We start from the raw sequence: 22,087 nt of genomic DNA on the forward strand, positions 1-22,087 counted from the left end.
CCAAAGTACTCTCCAATGTCCATCTTTCTTTCGTTATTAACTGTAGAAACCCACATTACTTCTGTACTCAAGATTTGGAATATTTTGCTTTTATCCCTAAAGACAGTTAAATCATACTGATTTAGTTTCAGCTTCCTCTTTTATTTCTACAACTAAATTCCTGGCCGAGGGCCTTACATAATAAAATTAAAATTAAAAAAAGAATATTTTTATCCTTATTGTTCGTATCTTGTCAGTTTAAATAACCAACATTTTCAAAAAGTCAACTGCATATAGCAGTGGCATTAAAATGTGCCCTGGGTAAGGCAAATGCCTGTGTGGAAATGGGATGGACTCTCAAAAACGAAGAGAAGGGGGAGACTTCCATACCTCACTTACCACAGGTTCTCTAACTTTTTTCCTTAAGTCTGGCCTGGGTACTGAACAGAAACTGAGATCCCACCTATGCCCAGATTCCCCCAGATTCTGGCCCCACCATTTTGTAACTCTCTTGACTTTCACCACACTCTCCCTGAGTCTTTAAGGGACTGCAGCAGCAGCTGTGCTGAGACAATAAATTACTGCAGCAGGCCTTAGTGCACTTACAGTAGTTGCCAATTCAGGTTTGGCTGGTGGCCCTTCACCATAGACACTGATTCATTGGCCTTGAATAGCCTATGGACTCCTATGTGACACATTTGCACCAGGGCTGAAATTTGTCTCTTTTTGTGTAGAGAATCAACACTCTAGTATCTTCTTCATGTAGATAAATCTCTAGATTTTGAAATAACTCATTCCAACCTGACCTTGCATGCGGGCCAAATGATTATAAAATATAGACATGCTTAGCAACTCAACGTTATTTCACATCACTGCTATTCTGAGACAGTTCTGGGCACTAAATACGGGGCAAAAGGGTATAGGATGACCATCCTCAAAAATAATGTGAAAGGAGAAAGTACTCAAGTCACTGGTGATGTAGCTTCACCTACAACCTTTATAACTTAGCCTGAGTATAGTATAGGGTCATGGTTGCCACATGCTTAGAAAAGTTATCACCCCAGGGAATCTAAAGTGAGGGCTATAGTCATCTCCTCATCTATACTTTCCCTTCTAAATAGTTCCAAAAGTCTTTTTGAAAACTCCCCAGCCAAGGAGGACTGCAAAACAAGAGCTTACAACATGTGTTCTCTAAGTCCCTACACCTGATGAACAAAATGTGTACTCTTTCTTGCAGACCAAAAAGGCAAGATACTATTAAAGTTTTATTGGAATAAAGTCACAGTGTGTTAAGAATTCTGTCCCTGTTTAGGACTATATTCAATGTCTCTGTTACTCCAAAATTATTACTGATGCCAACTTCTCTATGTATGTGGTAGTACTTGAACTAAGTCTTAACAAGGTGGTGAAGCCCTGGGGAAGTAAAATCTGATTAAAATGGTAGATTAAGACTCAATGAGACATTAGTGTAGAGAAGTCAGGGGAGGGCAAATAAAGCAAAGCATTGAATGTTTATCAAAGAGGTAGGGCTTCATACAGAAACAAATAGATGGTTTGATTTGAATAACAGGTGCTAGATTTACTCTTCCCCTTGAAACAACCAAAAAAAAAAAAAAAAAAAAAAAAAAAGAACCTCCCAAAGATAAAACATGTTTTATCCATATATGAGACATGAGGCAACAAAGAACAGTGATCTCTGAGAGACAAGAAACAAATGAGGCGAGGTGAGCCCTAACATTGCTGTCTTTAATGTCTTGAGAGAATTTCCAGGCTGCAACATGGATAGCGGAAAGTTAGGCAAAGTCCGGAGGACTCCTTGAGTTAACAAGAATGAACTGAGAGTTCGAGGAGACCACTGCAGTTCTCAGGGCACTAATGGAGAAGAGAATGCTGCATAGAATGTGAACCCCTCAGAACTGCAGAGGATCTTTCCTGCATATACAGTAGAAATTCAATCAGTGTACATATATAAGGAAACTGCCAGATACTACCAAAAAAGCTATCTGAAAAGATTATAGGGAACAGTATCTGAAACTCAAATAGGACCTGGAATAGTTCCTGTTCCCACTAGTCAGACTGGACGATTTTATAATGCACAGAACACTGGATAGAGTATTCAGGATTACATTGCCCTGGTAGTGAATAGTTAGTCCTGAGGAAAACAAAAACAAAAACAAAAACAAAAACAAAAACAAAGACAAAGACAAAAACACTGCTCTGGTCCCGTCTAACAAATCTTAAAAGCTAAATTTCAATGAATAAAATTGTTTCAAGTAATTTAATAGCATTGCAAAACAAACCTCAAAAATATTTATAGAGATAACAGTAAAATTTGGCACCTAACAAAATAAAAAAGGTTAGCAGAAATAGGGAAAAAGTGAACAAAAAACAGAAGAAAAACAGTAAAAAAGAAAGCACAAATAGTGCCAGTAGAAAACAAATAATAAGATCATAAGAAATAAGAAAGAAAAGAATTTGTTAACTATGTGAGGTGGTAGACAATTAAACTTACCCTGGTGGTCATTTTACAATGTCTACATGCATCAAGTCATCATGTTGTAAACCTTAGGCTTATACAATGTTATATGTCTCTTATATCTCAATAAAACTGGAAGGAAAAGAAAGCAATCCTCAGGAAGAAATAAAATTACCTCTGGTCTCAGCACCGGCATTTGAGTAAGAGCAGGGAATGATGCAAACAGGGAAGTTTTGTAAGGAGTTTTGTAAGAATCTCAATATGTTAAGAATTTAATATATTTGATATTGCCAGAAAAGATCATGGGAGTTTGGAAGAGTGACAGGGAGATAGATCATGGGTTGTGAATTAGTCATGGGGCTCATTGAATTAAGGAACACCAACCCTGCAAACTTAAGGGGAAAAGGAATGGATTTGCAGTATATGGGGCAGCTTGTAGAATCTAAGATTAGAATCAAAGAGACTTCCTCTTCTAGCACCTAGCTGTCTGGATAGTACATCTTAGCACAAATACCTTGATAAGCTGGGTACAATAAAATAGGCATCCTTGAAAATTCATGAATATCCAAATTGAGGGACATTCTACAAAATACCTCATTAGTAATCTTCAAAATGTCAAAGTCATTGAAAACAAGGGAAGATTGAGAAAGTGTCACGGATCAAGGAGGCTAAGGAGACATGATGATCAAATATATTGTGGGATCCTAGAACAGGAAAAAAGAACAGTAGTGGAAAAACTAGTGCAATCTGAATAAAGTGTGGAATTTAGTTAATAGCAAAAAACGAAAAAGACTCAAACTTAGACATATTCATAATATAAATGTAAACAGCCTTAAAACTCCAATTACAAAGACCAAAATTATCAGCTTGGAAAAATTCCATCTGTATGTATTCCTGACTCTATGCAAACTGTAAGAAATAAACTTTATAAAGTCATAAGTAGATTAGAAGTAAAAGGATGGAGAGAGATAAAGCATGCTAATAAAACCAGAGAAATCTAGAGAGGCTGTAATAATATCAAAGTAGATTTCACCACAAAGAATATTACTAGGGATGAAACAGGTTATTTCCTGATGACAGATAGATCAGTTTATTAAGAGAAACCTAACAGTTCTAAATCACCAATGACAAAACTTCAAAATACATGAAGCAAAACTGTTAAAATTGCAAAGAGAATTAGACAGATGCACAATAATAGAGTTTTTATACTCATCTCAAAATAACTGATAGAATAAATACACAAAAAATCAGTAAGAATAGAGGAGACTTAAACAGCACTATCAACCAACTTGATCTAAGGCAATATACAGAGCACTTCATCCAACAACAGAAAAATATACTTTCTTGTCAAAGGCTATGGAATCTTTATCAAAATAGACCAAATCCTGGACAATGAAAGTATCTGTATAAAGCATTTATATTAGAAAAGGAGACAGATTTCAAATCAGTGAAGTCAACTTCCAATGAACTAGAATAAGGAGAGCAAATTGAACCAAAAGTAAGGGGAAGAAGAGAATGAAAATATTTGCAAAATATTTATCTGAAAAATAACTTGGATCCACAATGTATAAGAACATGCAAAATTCAATAATATAAAATAAACTATCCAATAAAAAATGGGGATATGATTTAAGTAGATGCTTCACTAAGGAAGATATATAGCAAATAAGCATATGAAATGACATTCAATATCGTTAGTCATAAATGAAATACAAATTAAAACCAGAATGAAACACTGCTATGCATCTATTAGAATGTCTAAAATTTTAAATTATCAAGTATTGGTAAGAATGTGGAGGAACTGGAATTCTCCAACACTGCTAGGAGGGTACGAAATAGTGAAACCACTTTGGAAAAGAGTTCGATACTTAAAAAGTTAAACACACACTTATATGATCTAGCCTTCATTTCCTAGTGAAGAAGAAGTGTGTGTTCATATAAAGACTAATTACGTGAATGTTCATAGAGCCTGATTTGTAATAGTCTAACACTTGAGTCAACACAAGTGATCATAAATGGGTAAATGAATACAAAATATTGTGGTATATCCATACAGTAGAATGCTTCCAAGTAATACAAAGGTATAAACGCTTGATACCACCATTAACATGGTGATCTCAAAGTAATTAAGCTGAGTGAAAAAAGCCAGACAAAAATGTACATATACTGTATGACTCTAGGTTATTCTAAATGTACACCAATCTATAGTGACTGAAAGCAGGTAAGTGCTTGTCTGTGGAGGTGAGGGTACAGGAAGAGCTGAGAGGGAGAGACATTGCAAAGGAAATCAAATTTCCAAGAGTGTAAGTGTGTTCATTACCTTAAGTGTGATGATAGTTTCATGACACACACACCTGTTAAAACTTATCAGATTGTACATTTTAAATATATACAGCTTATTGTTTGCCAATTATACTTTAATAAAGCTATTAGACAAACGAACAGGACTCACAGAGGAGTGTAGTGCATATACAGAATTGTGATTCTAACATTCTGTGGAAATGATATAACACAGATCAGAAGATTCATACTAGTCACACTCTCTTTAACATTTGTTAGTGTATTTCCCATTAATCTGTTATATCACAAACTCTTTGTTAACTCTAATGATGTCTTATTTTTCCTCTCTTCTGACAAGAAATGGAAGAATTCATAGAACCATTTCATTCTGTCATAAAACTTTACAGTATTTATTTAAATCTTGCATTTTTCCCTTCTGTCTCCATTACAGTAAATAATTTGAATGTTTTAACCCATGTCAATGTTACAGAAGTAGAAAAAAGTGCTGAAAAAAGGGGGCACAAAATATTTTTGAGGGCGTACCGGTACTTATAGACCTACTAGGTACTTCCATACCTACTACGTACCTATATACCTACTAGGTGCTTATATATCTTTACTCCTTTAAACACTCTCATCAGTTTTCTAAGGGCAAATTATTATATCCATTTATAAATGAGGAAATAATAGGAGACCTGAAGAAACCTAACCACTTAATAAATGTTGAAATCGAGAATGGAGCTCTGCTCCTTGTTGTCCAGAGTCTATGGGCTCTTTTCATGGAGCTGTCAAATGTACTGCCATTGCCCACCTTTCTTCCTAGAAATGGGGAGGCACATCTCATTGCCCAAGTTTGACAGTACCTGGCAGTGGTTTTATACATTAAAACCTCCTTAGGATTTAAGTCAATTTGTCATATAAATCAAGCCCAAACTATTGAATGGATCAGGAGACAAAGCAGTACTTACACAAAAATGCAATAAAATACACATAAACTTAAAGGAAACCAGAGTCCCAATGTCCAGATTTAGAAGAGAAATATATTTGGCTGAACCCAAATAAAGTCTGGGTTTTTTTTTTCTATTTCCTTTCTTCACTCATTCTTCAAATATTTATTTGTGCCAGATTCTGTACTATGTACTGGGTATATATCAGGAAGTTAGACGATAATGTAGATCCAGCCCTCTTGGAACTTATAATTTGGCAAGAGAGACGGTAGACTTCATTATATCTTTTCAAAAAGCAACAAGATGGAAGCAGTTCATAAATATATGACACTGAAAATCTGGTAGAATGTATGTGAAGTCTCTAAGATTAGGGGTTCATATAAATTGGCCACAGATCAACGGTGTGAATACTGTGGTTTTATTTGCTTTTAATCAAACACACTATTAGAATACAAAAGCAGGCATATACAATGGGGAACAGGAGATACACAGCACTTAAAAATGCCATATTCTGTTTCATAGATCATAACCAAAGCATAGAATGTGGGAAGGTTTCAGGGGAGAAATAAACAGCTGATTAATAGAATGGAAAATAGAACCCATGTAGAGAGATAAAAGAAAATGCAATTATTTGGCCTGAAGAAGGATGTGAAAGAATTTAATTTGAGAGTACTTAAACAAAGGAATTTTGCACAAAGGATAGTGTTAGGTTATTCAAAATTTCTATTGGAAAGGATAAAAGGGAAAAGAAAAGCTAATTTATAGTATAAGGATTTTGTCTAGACATAAAGGAGTATTTTGTTTGTTTATTTAGATTAAGGATGGTGAACTCTAATGAACCATTTCCATCCAAAGATTCCATTATAACAATACATTGGGCTTTAGATGGAACTGAGTGGACTTGACATTTTCAGCTCCATTCTTTATTGTGGTTTAGAAGTACATTCCGTGTTAATTCAGCAACATATTTAGTGAATACTTTCCATCTGTCAATAAGATGCTGAAAATTACTAAGTCACAGCATTGAGCCAAGAAATGGAACCAAATGGATGGATAATTTTGCACTATGAAGATGTAGTAAATTCCACCTGTGAAAACCAAATAACATGAAAAAAGCTCTGGAATTTAAGGCTGGCATTGTCAACCCCATACTCCATAAGGCTAAGTCTTGGATGACAACCATACCTTTAATTAATAGACTCACATGTAATTATTTTTGGTTTAACTATTGCAAGCTAGAGATTTTAACATGTTCATTTCTTGCAACTGTTTTGGTGCCAAGAAACACAGCATTTAGTGCCAAGACTTAACCGTATCTTCCAAAAAAGAATTTGAACAATTTATGCCCTGTGGTCAATTACAAACTTTCATAAAATTAGAAAAAAAAAAAGAAGAGAATGCTTTCTTATTATTAAAGTTTTCAAAAAAAAAAAAATGGAACAAAGCAGTGTTAACGACCTTCACTTCTGCATAGTAAAAATATCTGAAAGCAGACTAAGTAATATTAGCATGAATAATTATTTTCTTCTCAATAGCCTTTTGTATTTTAACCAATTTAAGAAATATATTAATAAACTATACATAGTTTATATATAATTATATGTAGTGTATATTATATATAGTATATACATTATATATATTAAACTATATATGTAGTACAATTTATATATAGTTATTGGAAAAGCTGCAGAAAGGAGCAAAGGCATGATCAAAAAATAAAATTATACTCATGTTTATTCCTTCAGTTAATCAAAAGGAGGACAATGTTTTCAGATGTGTGGCTTGCATGACATAGATGGCAAGCAACAGATAGTTCAAACAATATGTAAACATGGTGTTAGTATGATTTCATACTGGCTGGTGAGAAAGTTATGCTCTGTTCAAGTTTCATTCTTCCTAGTTGTCTCATTATGAAAAGTTGTTCATGAAAAGACAGGGCTTCTATGACACTCACTAACCTCTCTTTTTCACAAAGAGAGAGCTGGATTTTGATAGGCCAGCATCAAACTAGAATTGAGTCAAACTAGAACTTAATGATATTGTTCTCATTGTACTTATTTTTACTATCACCTTTATGGCAAGCCAGTAGATTTCCATTTGGAGTCATAATCAACAGTTTGTCCTTGCAGGGAGGGGGTATTTATCGCTGACATCATTAGGATAGCCATTAAAAAAGGTTATAATAAAAAGCAGACCAACTTTTGGTTGGTTTATTATTGCTGTCAAATTGACTATAGATAAGACATCCCTTTATTGCCCCTTCTATCTTACTCACTTATTGTTAGTGACAATAAGTTCCCTTGAAAACCTGTGTATGTATTCTTTCTGATGACATTTAGCCATTATAATTTGTTTGGGATTATTTGTATCTGTGTCCTAATTCCTTGCCTTATTGTAAATTTAAGGCAGTTTACTCAGTTGAGTAATTGTTAAGGGTATGGGTCTGGAGCCAAATCCTGTGGGTTCAAATATCTGCTTAACCACTTTCTACCTGGTTGAGCTGGGTGAGAAATTTACTTACATGTTCTGAGCCTTTTACCCTTACCTGTAAAATAAGAATAATAATAGTATATTTTGCATAGGATTGCTGTCAGGATTAAATGATATTTCACATAAAGCTTAGTATAATGCCTAACACATAATATGCTTTCAAAACTATTAATTATCCCCATTGGACTTCTTTGAATTAACAGAGTCTCTAATATAGTGGCTTACTTAACATATTTAATAGGTGTTTATTAATTTTTAAAATAAATAAACATTATAAAGATACAAAAACCAAGCTTAATTATATAAGTAAAATATTTAAAACAAAACAAATAAAACAAATTGTGCCCAAAGTATGTTGTAGGATAAACTGATTTTACCGAGGGATTTTAGCTTTCCTTTGCAAAGAATAACAGGTGTTGATATGAGAGCCCCTTGAAGTTCAAACTCATGCATAATTTTCAAATTTCCTATTGGTAATACCCATACCGATAGGTAATATCTCTTGGTGATACCAAACTTTTACATATATCCAATACTAATTTTAAGATGTGGTGTGTGAATGTGTGTGTGTGTGTGTGTGTGTAACAGAATGCAGCCATAAAAAAGAATGAAATCTTGCCATTTGCAATGACATGGGTGGAGGTGGAGAGTATAATGCTAAGTGAAACAAGTCAGTCAGAGAAAGACAAATACCGTAGGATTTCACTCACATGTGGAATTTAAGAAACAAAACAAACACACGCGCGAGAGAGAGACAGAATGAGAGAGAGAGAGAGAGACAAGACAAGAAACAGACTCCTGCCTATTAAGAACAAACTGATGGTTACCAGAGGGGAGATGGGTGGGGGGATGGGTGAAAAAGGTGTTGGGGATTAAGGGGGCACTTGTCATGATGAGCACTGGGTGATGTATGGAATTATTGAATCACTATGTTGTACACCTGAAACTAATATAGCACTGTATGTTAACTATACTGGAATTAAAATAATAAAATAAAATAAAACATTGTAAAATCTAAGCTGCAATTACTTTTATTAAAACACTACAAAATGGACATGATGGATTCTGAAAGAAAAATATGTATATACTTGCTTATATTTTAGGTGAATGATTTCCAATTTTTTTTTTCTCTCTGACTCAATGAAATGTCCTTTATTGAAAAGGAACTGAGTAAACTGTCAGACTTCTGAGTTCATAAAATGTTTTATGATTCCTGAAGGTAGTTTCCTGTACCTCTGTGACTCCCTAATAGTTAGCCACTGGGATTTTTACTGCTCAATGCATGTTTGTATTAAGAATATTGTGGTTTTAACCATTACAAGGACCAAACTAAAGATCTGAGCAGTTGTTCCAAAGGATTCTCTTCTTGAAGCAGTAATCATCATGGGACTGGGTATATGCTAATTTAAACTCTAGGTTCATCCACAGAACTTCTAGGGTAGGTATTTATAAAGTAATATAACATCCTAACATCTACGGAGAATTTCTAGAAACAGATAGAAATATCCATAGGAAGCATCTAACTTCTTGTTAAACAGATATAGTTAATTAAAATAGCTGTATGATCCTTTTATAGTAAAATGATGATTAATTGGCATTAAGTAATACATTTAATTTTCTGAGTATGTTTTGTTTTTAGGATTCAGAAGGTAATTATAAAGAAGACTAAAATATAAACAGACTCCATGTTTGATTTTTTAAAATGTAATCTGATAACATATTCAGAAAAGGGGATATCAAGCTGTATATGCTAAGTCATACAAGAAATTTCTGCCAGAGGCCACCTGGGTGGCTCAGTCTATTAAACATCTGCCTTCAGCTCAGGTCATGATCTCCAGGTCCTGGGACAGAGCCCCATAGGGCTCCCTGCTCAGTAGGGAGTATGCTTCTCCCTCTCCCTCTGTGCGCTTGCTCCCTCTCTCTCTCTCTCTTTCTCTCAAATAAATAAATAAATCTTTTAAAATCAATAAATAAATAAATCTTAAAAAATAAGTAGAGGTAACAGAGTTCATTATCTTAAATTAAATCCTACATCACCTCTCTCTCCACTTCGATTATTTTCCACATGAACACTGAACAAGGAATCATATACAAATAGTGAGCTAACCACATGAAAACTCCAGCCCAGAGACTTGAAGCCTAGGCATTGAATGTAAGACTGCTCAGAGTATAAGTATGACTATCAGAATCATCATCTATACATCTGTCCACAAAGATTACAAAGCCAGTAAGTGGTATTTTCTAACTCTACAATAGGTTTTTTACTCTCATTAATATATTATGTCTTAAAATGTTAATGGATAAAAATGGATAGCTGTTTTGCAAGCAAAATCTGATACCACTTGGATCCTCAAGCTGATTTTCACATAGAAGCACAAATCTAAGTTTTCTCTTCTTTTATGGTTGGTCATTTTATTTTTTAAATATATTTTTTGAAGATTTATTTATTTATTTTAGAAAGAAAGAGTGCTTACACATGAGTGGGGGAGGGGCAGAGGGCGAAGGAGAGAAGCAGACTCCCCGCCTAGTGCAGAGCCTGATGTGGGGCTCCATCTCAAGACCCTGAGATGATGACCCTGAGATCATGACCTGAGCAGAAATCAAGAGTCAGAAGTTTAACCGACTCAGCTACCCAGGCACCCCTGGTCGTTTTATTTTTACTATCTATTATGTTCCTAAATGAAATGACATTGTTTTTTAAAATAGTAATTTAAAAATCTATATATTTTGAATCCATTCTCAGAAATTAAGTATCAAGAAACTAAGATATTAAGCATTATAACTCTTCTAATATATAATATATAGCACCAGGTATATGTAATATATATTCTTTTAAAATCTTCAAAAATATTCTATAAATTCTACTAACTAGACATCCAATAAGAAAGATAAAAAATGATGCTTTAGGGTTTGTTACTGCAATTTATGAATACAGAACAGAAACCTAAGTGACAACCTAACTGCTTTGAATACACACATCATATTTTCATAGGCTGGTTATTTAAGTAAGGTGATTAGTTCGTTAACCGGTTACCAGTCAAAAGTTTCTCAAACCAAAGTATCACAGCATGTTAAATTATTGACTCAAATGCCTCAAAAAAAAAAAAAAAAATCAACTGCACCAACACAATTCTTATTAAAACAAATATGTAGTTTTTTTCCTTTACAAACTCAGTTATAAACCTTACTGGGCAAAAAGCTATTTGCTTTCATGGCTTTTACTACAGATCAATCTAGAATATTTGGCATGCCTCCTGACTCATTGTGTGGGCTCCTTTTTAGTTTTGTGGAACAAAAGTTAAATCTCACAATTTCTTCTTATTATTAAGAAAGAAAAAACAGAATAACATCAACAAATAATTGCACACCCCTTTGGTAGACCGTCAATGCATGGAAGTTACTGAACACAAGTTATAAAAAGACTAAATGTGTTCCACTTAGACTATTAAAGGATGCACATGCAGGTTTTTCATTTCTTCGTTTCCTGGTCCTGTTCATACAGATAGGCTCTCCTTCGAGGGCTCTGTAAGAACCAAAATATTTTGTGCAAAAGAGGCTATTTTTCCCATTCTTTATCTTTCTCATACACACACACACACACACACACACACATATATATAAAGAGAGAGAGAGATACTCAAGCAGAAATATCACTGACAGAAAACAGAGAAAAGACCAAATTTTGCAAAACAAAAGAATGAGAGCAAAACATATGATACATCAAAAAATTTACCATAAAATGTAGTAATATAATACTAGTATAAAAATACATCCTACTGAATTCACAGAAGCTTCTTTGCTCAGAAAATAAGCTCTCCAGATTACCACACTTTTTCAAAAAATACATTTATTTTCACGGCAACTACTTTAAAAGTTCAGAAATGTACCAGAATTTGAATCATTTCTTAAAAGCTTCTATTTAAAAAGAAAGGTGATGACATTTGCCCACATGTGTTTTTAAAGTAGCACTACAGAGCTACACAATTATAAAATAAAATAAAATGTATTAGCATTAGATTGAGTATAAACTACAGAGACTCCAGTAACACTTACATGCCAGGCAATATGTCTAAAATATATTCTGAGAGACAGTGATTCTAGGAGATTGTTGTTAAGTGTGATTTTACAAATAATCTGGGGTCAAATTAGTGTAAGATTAAAACACCTTCTCAAACAGTAAAGCAATGTGGTTTTCATTTCTCTCCCTCATGAATTGTATTGTCTCACAGCTGTTTTGCCAGGGTAAGGAGTGGAGTAGGCAAGCGCCCCCTCAACCATCATAAGACAGGATGTAGAAAAAGTTTCTTTTAAGTAGGTAGAGAAAGTAAAATGCCCACTTCTGGATCCTGAGAGATTGTGAGAAGAAAAACATAAGTTGAGTGGAGAGTGCAGCTGTATACATCCTCAAGACATAGGAGCGGTATCCGGATTGATACGGGACAGGCCAAGACTATGGAGAAGATAATTGTTACCATGACCCAAACATATCTCAAAAAGATGCCGAGCTTCCAGGAGAAACATCTAGTATCAGGTACATAACACAGTCAATAAAACTCAGGGATGACTCTATGACATTAGAGGTGAGTATTAGCTAGAAAGATCAGCAGGAGACAGTATTTCTGGCTCCTCACAAGATCTGTAGATTTTCAGGATCATGTGTCTCTGTGTGTCTTAGCTCAAGAGCTTTCATGCAACGGCAGAAACTTAAGATCAGTTTACGGCTCACCAGAAATGGAGACATGGAGGGACACAGCCAAGCCCACACTTCAGCAGCACCACCAGCGCTCCACAGCACAGGGTGCGGTAAGAAGTGCAGATCAGACCAATGGGGCAGCAGAGATCAATCAGTCCCAGAGGAAGGAGGGCCTTTCCACTAACATAAAGGTATATAATCCCACCATTCTAAGTATCTGAGATACCATGATGCCACGTGTTAGAAAATTTAAAACCTGGCTCAACAACAAACCGCTTCTCCTACCCCCACACCAAAGCGACAGCCACACAGCAGGCAAGAGGTGCTTTAGGATGTTCACATAATTTGTTTGCCAATAAAAATACAATACACAAATTTGCATCCTATATTTAAATTCAGGAAACATTGATTAAAAACACTGAACAGATACCTTAACTAATGCACGTAAGTGAAATGTTTTCCAAGATACAGAATTCAGTACATCATCCTTTCCTGCGTATATGAGGAGCACAGAACTTTCCCCCATGGATTTTCTTGAAATCAGGGAACTAACATTTGCTAAATGCTATTCTAAGTGCAAGTAAATAAATATTTTGAAAATAACTAACTTCAAATATCATGAATTATTCTACTGTCGTTACAGCCATCAATAGCAGAGCTTCTCTGTTCAGGCTCATTCCAGGCCCTCCATCCTATGTATAATTTAGTCTCATATTGACTGTATGGTTAACTGATTCCTGCCTCTGAATATTGTCACAACAGCTTTAAATAAACTTTCATGCAAGTTGACAATTACAGCACCTGAGATGGGAACTGAGACTTCATGGTGTCTATAGCTCAGATTGGATGAAATGTTTTGTGCTTTATTTGCCAATGAATATGTAATAATTGTAACATGTAAAAATAACCTTCAGTATGAAAATGTGTTATTCACATTAATACACTAGAATACTAGAAAATGTCAAGCTTCAATTTAATATTAAAAAGACAATAATATTTATGTAAACTTTTAAGACACTATTAACTATTATGCATATATTAATTAATATATACAAATACAGTACAAGTAAAAAAAAAACATGTGAATGATACACAACCACTTCAGAAGAAGGGGAGGGGAAAGGATAGAGGTGGGCTTTATATGTTATTGTAGGGGTCTGAATGTTTTAAAAGAGATACCTTAGGCCAAATGTTAAAATCTATTAAAAATGGTACATTGCTTACTGTATAACTTCCTGTACAAGTCGGTATGATGGGAGAATTTTATAGTTATATATGCACGTGCTTTAACTCTAAAACATCTGTTTCTTATATTCTTATAGATTAGGTAGACCAATTCAAATTTCTTCATCAGAGATTTAGGGGAAAATAAAAGCACACCTTGATCACTTCTTTTAGTTTGAACGTGTTCAGTATCATGTTGGAAAACCAGGCTGCAGAAAGTAGAAAGCTACTGTAGTAAACTCAAGCTCGTCTCAAGCTCTAGCTGGTGTGATCGTAGCTAGCACCCTATTTTGAGATAATTATCCAAGCAGCAGGTTATAAACCAAGACCGCTCAAAGGCAGCAAATGATGCCGAACCAAGAATTCTAGATAAGGTGGAGGGTTGCCAGAGAAGAAAGCAGGAAACATGGCCACAGGAAAGAGCAATATAGCAGAACAAACAGTGGATTCTCAAGAGCTGTGATGTGAGTATGGAGCTGACCAGGAAAGCCCAGGAAGAACTACTGACTGAAAAGACTGTGACATAGATATCTAGGGAACAGAGAATGTAAAGTATAAACTGGGGGCAGAGGATGTAATGGAAAGACATGGATTCTGATATCATCTTATTAGAATCAAATTATAGAAACGTTTCAATTCTGATTACAAAGTAGAAGCAAGAATCTAGTACAGATTTGTCATATCCCAAATCTGTATTTCCTTCTTAAAATAGAAAAATGGCAGGCAGAAGGTGAAGAAAGTTTGAAATTGAAATCTGGAGTGAAAATCCTGGAGCTACTACAATTGAGGTATTGCATATATAGTGATCAGGAGTTCAAATCTGGTTTTTGTCCAACACTGTAATAAGTAGTGGGATAGCCTTCCGAGAAGAGTCAACACCTATAATTTAATAAACAGTATAGATCTACATTTTATAAAGCTTATTTTCCTCTGGGCATATAGTAAAGAAAGAGTAAACACCTTCAAGCAAAAAGAAGTAATTTTATAACAACTATTAACAACTCACAAAACAAAGTTGAACCTATCTTGCCATAACTATATGAGTATAGCATAGATTTAAATCTTTACTTGCACAGAAATAGAGCTAAAAGATGTTTTTAAAATATTTATGAATTTAAATCCAAATGTGCCAAATGCAGTTTTTACAGACTCATAAATTTAGCCATCTCAAAAATGTGTAATAGGATGGGAAAATATGTAATTTAATTTTAAAATTTGTATCCACTCTCACCAGAACTAAACTATTGGAGAAAGAGTCCTAAAATATATTTAATTTACATCTATTCAAAGTGGTTTTGAGGCCTCCTTAAATTCTAGATTAACATAATTTTTTTACACATATTTAATGTTAGTTGTTTAATCTGCAAGAACTGCAAGAACTCAAGAATTACACTGGACAGAATTCAATAAACATGGTATTCCGGTAGATATAATAATTAAATAATTTTAAAAAATATTTACACATTAAAGTGTATTTTAATCCCCTGTACTACATGTTATTTTGTTTGTTTGCAAGTTATTGTGCTCTATTTTGTTGGGTTTTTCCATAGTGTTTCAGTGACCCCTGTTCCCTACACTGGTATTATTTATACAATTTAAAGCAAAAAGAAAAAAAAAATGTTTCATTTAGGATATGTCAAGGTAGAACAAATTACAATTTTAGATCTTTAGAATTGACAGAAGCCAGTTAGATCTAAAATTGTAGAAAAATTGCTGCTGAGAAATAAGATGTAAGAGTAAGTGAATTCCAAGAGTACAACAAATCTGCCCCTAAATTTAGCGGTGGACTAAGAAAGTACAGAAGTATTGAAGTATATGGCAACTACAGTGAAAATGAGTTGCATACTGACGTTGTGTAGTAGAGAATAGGGCGTCACTCAATAGCAGTTTCTGCAAATCTACATTTTGCAAGGCCCAGAGGACACTCAACATGAGAAATAGTGAAATTTACCTCCTATTCTAGGCAAGGTCTGTTCCCACGAAGACACGTATAACTCAGATTCAAATAATAAGGCCTTAGTTTGACAGGGTTAATCTTTAAGAAGTGTTTGGTTTTTTTTTGTTTTTTCCCCCTCAATGGAAGTATCAAAAGGTGAACTATCCCACAAAGGTGTTAACAGACTTAGTAAAAACACAAAGCACTTCTACATTATTGAAGACAGAAGAAAGGGGACTGGGGTAGATTTTTAGCCCATCAAGAATAAATATTGAGAATTGCTACACTAAAGAGTAATGTAGAAGTTTTTTTGGTTTTTGTTTTTGTTTTTGTTTTTGTTTTTGTTTTTAATTGGGGCGCCTGAATGACTCATTCCGTTAAGTGTTTGACTCTGGATTTTGCCTTAGGTCATGATCTGAGGGCCAGAGGACAGAGCCCGGATAAGGCTCCGTGTTTAGTGCCGATGGATTAGGCTTCATGCAGAGTCTGCTTGGGATCCTCCCTCTCCCTCTGCCTTCCCCCTCCCCACTGGTGCTCTCTCTCTCTCACTCTAGATAAGTAAATAAATAAATAAACACAAATAAATACATAAATAAAATCTCAAACAAAGTTTTTTGAAAATTAAATTAGTGCCTGCTCACAATACAATTTTATAGTGGGTCTAAGGCAAATCAGATGCAACCTTCCTGCCTCTTCTCTCCCTCTTACTGTATGTATGTATGTATGTATGTATGTATGTATGTATGTATGTATGTGTTTGTATACTGGTCAGGAACTTAACAACAGTGACTGTGGCTGGGAGAATTCTATATAACTTTATAACAGCAAACATTTAAATATTTTTCTCTTTACACATAAAGAATGAGGTGGCTTTAGGGGCACCTTGGGTGGCTCGATCAGTTAAGTGTCTGACTCATGGTTTCAGCTAGGGTCATGATCTTGGGGTTCTGGGATTTAGCCCCGCATGGGGCTCTGCACTGGGCACAGAGTCTGTTTGTCGCTCTCCCACCCCTCTGCTCTTAGCCTCCCCCAAAATCCCCTCATTGGTGCATGTGAGTGTGCACATGTGAATGCTGTCTCTCTCCTTCTCTCAAATAAATAAATAAAATCTTTTTTTTTTCCCCAAGAATGAGGTGGCTTTGCACTATGTTCACAGAGTAGATCCTTTAGTGTGAAATAACCCTGGATTCAAGTCCCAGTTCTACCACCTGCTAGCCATGAAAGTTTGGGCAAGCTGTATAACCTCCTTGGAACTCTTTTACCTCATTAATAAAATAAGGATAGTAAAGAGATTACATGAGATAATGAATATAAAGCCTTTAACACACTTTCTGGGCCATATGGCAAATACCAAATAAGTATTAGGAATTATTGTTACTATAATTATTGATAATGATCAGTTTGAATAATATAATCTACCACAACAGTTAAATCACATCAAAGTAAAGAACAAATTATAGATAGTCCAGAAAAAATATTCACATAGCTAACATAAGTCATTACTCCATTTTTGCTTTGGTAAACAACAGAGCAAACTTGCCAGTAATATAAACTAGTCTACAAAAGTTCTTAATAATTGTTACAAACAAATCAGTGATGACTGTACTTTGAGGCTTTGTGAATTGATTATAGTACCAATTTTACAAAATGGTGAATGGGGTTTCATGATGCTGTGATAAGCTGTTTTGCTGGCATGTTCTGAAGACATAGCCATATGGAAGACAGTACTAGGAAAAACACTTAAAGACATATGAATGTCAATTATTACACATATAGCTCATGAATGTTGTTCAGTATAAATGGAATTTTAGAGAACATAAAGGTTTTCCATTATTTCCTTTTTTCTCAGAAGAATTAACTAAGAGCAATGTGGAATATAGCATATGCATTTAACACAATTTTGTCTATGAAACCTGGAAGTCCTATATTCAGTTTGAATAAACTTTATCTTTCTTTCTTTCTTTTTTTTTAGATGGTGGGGGAGGGGCTGAGGGAGTAGTGGAGAGAGAATTCCAAGCAGGCTCCATGCCCAGTGCGGAGCCTGACATGGCGCTCCATCTCACAACCCCGAGATGATGACCTGAGCCGAAATCAAGAGTTGGACACTTACCTGACTGAGCCACCCAAGCACCCCAAACTTTGCTTTTCTTAATCAATTACTAGATTAAATATTTTTCTTCCCTAACAATGCCAAGTTTGGTGTATTCACCTACAAAATTTCCCCTATTAGTGCTTAATAAATGTTGATAAAGTGAATTACACGTGACAACTACTCTTCATTTCTTCCTGTTGACGTTTTCAAGATAGAATGAAATGCATTAAACAAAACTAATATATTCTACTTTTCTGCAATGTTTATTAAGGAATAATTCCTGTAAATAAAAGTATTGATTTTAAGTGAAAAGATAAATGTTTCAGAAACAAATGCTAACTTAGGTGATCATTGTCATCTATTAAAACAGAACAGATACTTTTATTATCTTTTCCCTTCCTTTCACCATGTTTAAGAATAACCAGTAGTCATTGAATGAATGGAAAATCATACGTATTTAAGCAAAAAAAAAATAAATAAAGTTTGGAACAATACAAAGATAATGTCTCATTGTTTCTATTCATTAAATACTATTACCATGTGCACACTCTAATACAAGAAGGTGACAGGTTAGCCTACCTTTTAGATCCATCTTTTTAGAAATAATTTTGAGTCATTTTCAGTGACATTACTCTCCTGCCTTACCCTTCTATGGATAAAAAATAGCTGACCTGAGTTGTTTTTTTTTTTTTTTTTATAAAATAGCTAATCTGAGGTTGCTACGACTCTGTGAATGCAGAGACAAAACTTCCTCATGTGAGACCTTAGATTCATCAGAATTGTGTTCAAATTCCTTTCACTGTGACTATGTCAGGTGATGACACAAACGCAATAGGTACGATCCAGGGTCAAAAATCACTCACCACAGTTGGCCTCATCTGATGCGTCTGCACAGTCTGGATCCTCATCACAAACCCACAGCTTGGAAATGCAATGTTTAGTAGTTTTACACTGGAAATAGTCTGGAGAACAGCTGTTTTCGGCTTAAGAGGAAAACATCTATTAAAATGTAGCTTTGAACAAGAACAGACATTTTATCTAAAAAACAATTAGACAAACAAATGCTTAAGATAGTCAACTGGAAATGTATTATCTTTTAATTAATAAGGCTCTGAAGGTGAAGGGTTCTAACTTTCATTATCTATGATATATTCCAAATATCCTTTTCGGTAGAAATAAATAAAACATATGCCTACAATGATACATTTGATAAAAATCAGAGTTCTCAAAACAAGCTCATCTTAATTAGCTATATTTTGACATTAATTTTAAAAAATAAAGAATTCAGAATCTTTCAGGATAATTTTACCAAATAAATGTAAGAATTTATACATATGCATTTCTATAAATAGAAAAAGACTAAAATCAGAAGATATTCATAAAGAAATAAAAAGCATCAAACTTCTCAAAATTTCTAGTTGTGTTGAGTTGTTGAGGAAAGGGGTGAACATCTGACTTAGACTGTAAACTGCATCACAAATCCTAGTCAGCTTAATGGATCAGCTCCCAGAATGACTAACCATAAAGAACTGGTACTGACTTTATTCTGAATGCACCATCTTAATCAAATTGCTGGGTGACTGCACATTATTTACTGATAAAAGTTTTAGGGGAATAAAATAAAACTTCAGCAAGACAGAAATGTTGACAGCAGTTCTGTTGAAACCCTGCAACTTGACAGGTACTTTGTTGTTCAGATTCTGTGTGTTTGTGTGTGTGTGTGTGTGTGTGTGTGTGTGTGTGTTTGTGCGCGCGCGCACGCGCTTGCCTGTCTGCCTATGTGCATATATGTATATGATGGAAACTGTTTTGCCTTTTGCCTTTTGCCTTCATTTAATCTAGTTTGATTTTTGGTGGGGGATGGAAATAAGAAGTGAAAAGAGCAGAAGCTATTTTACTGTTGTTCTTTGAAGTAGCTTGCAAAGATACATTAGAGTGTTATTTACAGTTTTCAACAAATAATTTTGTTAAGTTATTTTGCTCAGATCTTCTCATCATACATTCGACATGCATTTTATGGGGGGAAAAGCAATCTCTAGTTAATGGAGTTGATTTCAAGTAACTAATTAATCAATAGAAGAAAATTATCTGTAGCTGCTTAATGTGGGCAAAAAAAAAACAGTTTATGAATAAACCACCATAGTCACCTGTAACGTTGGCTTTGCTGCTTCTCTTAAGGATGATGTGAATGAGTGCATGTTGTTTCTTTCATGTTTGCCATAATCTTCAGGTAGGTATGTAATTAGAGACCACCCATGTTTTAATTTTCTCTATATCCTTTATAGGGAGCTTCTTAAGTAACCCATCCCTAGAGGTACCAATTTGGAAGTATATGTCCATAATTGCTGTTACGTTTTTCTACACTAAAAAATTTTAGACCAATGTCAGTTGAGACTCAGAAGTAAGACAAGATGGAACATTCTGAGGCAACTTACGACAGTCCCTTTCATCTTCCTCATCCCCACAGTCATCTTGTCCATTACATCTGAGGTTTACCGGGATACATTTTTGGTTCTTTGTACACTTGAACTGACCTGACAGGCAGACATGGGTGTCTAAAAGAAAGAAAGAAGAACGACAACAAAATCGGTGCTGAAAACTGTGTCTGCATTTAAATTGGTGCAGATAAAATCAGGTAAGAATGAGATTTATGTTCCTCGGTTAAGAATTTAATCACCTACCACAGTTGAGTTCATCAGAATTGTCTCCACAGTCATTCTCTCCATCACAGATGAAAGCAGGCAGAGCACAGAGCCCAGTGCCACACTGAAACCTGCCTGGCTGACATTTAAATTCAGCTAGGGGAGAAAACACACTGGTATCATCGAATGCCAAGCTTCGCTTATGACCTCTTAAATAGAGCTTTTTTAACATTATAGATATTTATTATTTCATTATATTAAACGTATCCTAGAGTACAACGTGAATGACTTATACGTAGAGAGCTACTGGGTTCAGATGGACAGTACAACCAGGTTATGAGCAATTCAGATTACATTTCACAAATTAACAGTAAGAAATCCCAGATGATAATGCATTTTTTGCCATATTTTTGATGTATGAAATAATAACAATAATCATCATAATAAAGTAGGATCTGTTGAATATCTGCTCTCTATCAGACACTGGGTGAGACCCTTTCACATAGAGCTACTAACTGAATCACATCATAACCTTCTCACCTCAATATCACCATGACCATTTTATAAATGAGGAAACTAGGTCTCATGGATATTAATAACTCACCCAAGAATGTTCAAGTTTCAAGTGCCAGATATGGAAATTAGACCTAGATCTGACTCTGAGTCTTCTCATAAACTATGTTGCTTGTAATAAAACACTTTTTGACTAATGATCCTAATGTATGTAGTTCAGTGAAGCCAACCAAATATTAATAAGTGATATGTTAAACTTTCTTTGGGAAATTGATTTTATATTTACAATATTAAGTAAAAATTTCCTTAACATTAAAAAAATAACTCAATATATGCTCGACTTCCATAGAAGTGAGTTCTAAAATGTTGAAAGTCATTTAACTTCAATCTATAACATTTGTTAGTTAACCACACTAAGTGTTGAAACTGTGTAATACTTAATTTCTCACATTTTAACTGTGTGCATTTCCTCTATTTCATTTTGCTTCATACATGATTTTCTTGAATGCTCCTTTGCTACCAAAACAACCTTCCCATAAGAGGAGTTCTAACTATCAGAGGCGTTTCAATGCCTGGAAACTACATGGGAAGCCTATCTGACCTCTAAATAGATCTCTAGAACCATCCTTGGTGCACTAGAGCATCATAGAAAATGCAATTAAAGCAGGATGCCAGAGAATTCATGATGCGTCACTCTTAACCACATTTGTTTAAATAACATTATTGAAGTATGCAAGTATGTGAAACTGGGTTTAAGCTTTCCCGCCTTTTTAGATGAAATTATAAGGATGGTCAGTAACTTAGTCCCTGCAAAT

At 34.6% G+C, this 22,087-nt stretch overlaps 1 protein-coding gene across 1 annotated transcript in view; it reads right to left on the bottom strand.

Moving 5' to 3' along the window:
* Positions 1–22,087, bottom strand: part of LRP1B (LDL receptor related protein 1B) — a 1,450,575-nt gene that overhangs the window by 167,501 nt on the left and 1,260,987 nt on the right. Inside the window, exons 64-66 of the mRNA XM_057306380.1 lie at positions 20,799–20,915; positions 20,553–20,672; positions 18,981–19,100 (exon numbers count right to left, since the gene is read on the bottom strand). Coding sequence (XP_057162363.1) covers positions 18,981–19,100; positions 20,553–20,672; positions 20,799–20,915 — 357 coding nt within the window. The remainder of the gene's footprint in view (positions 1–18,980; positions 19,101–20,552; positions 20,673–20,798; positions 20,916–22,087) is intronic.

The sequence above is a fragment of the Ursus arctos genome, unplaced genomic scaffold (genome assembly GCF_023065955.2).
Source record: "Ursus arctos isolate Adak ecotype North America unplaced genomic scaffold, UrsArc2.0 scaffold_1, whole genome shotgun sequence".
NCBI lineage: Eukaryota > Metazoa > Chordata > Mammalia > Carnivora > Ursidae > Ursus > Ursus arctos.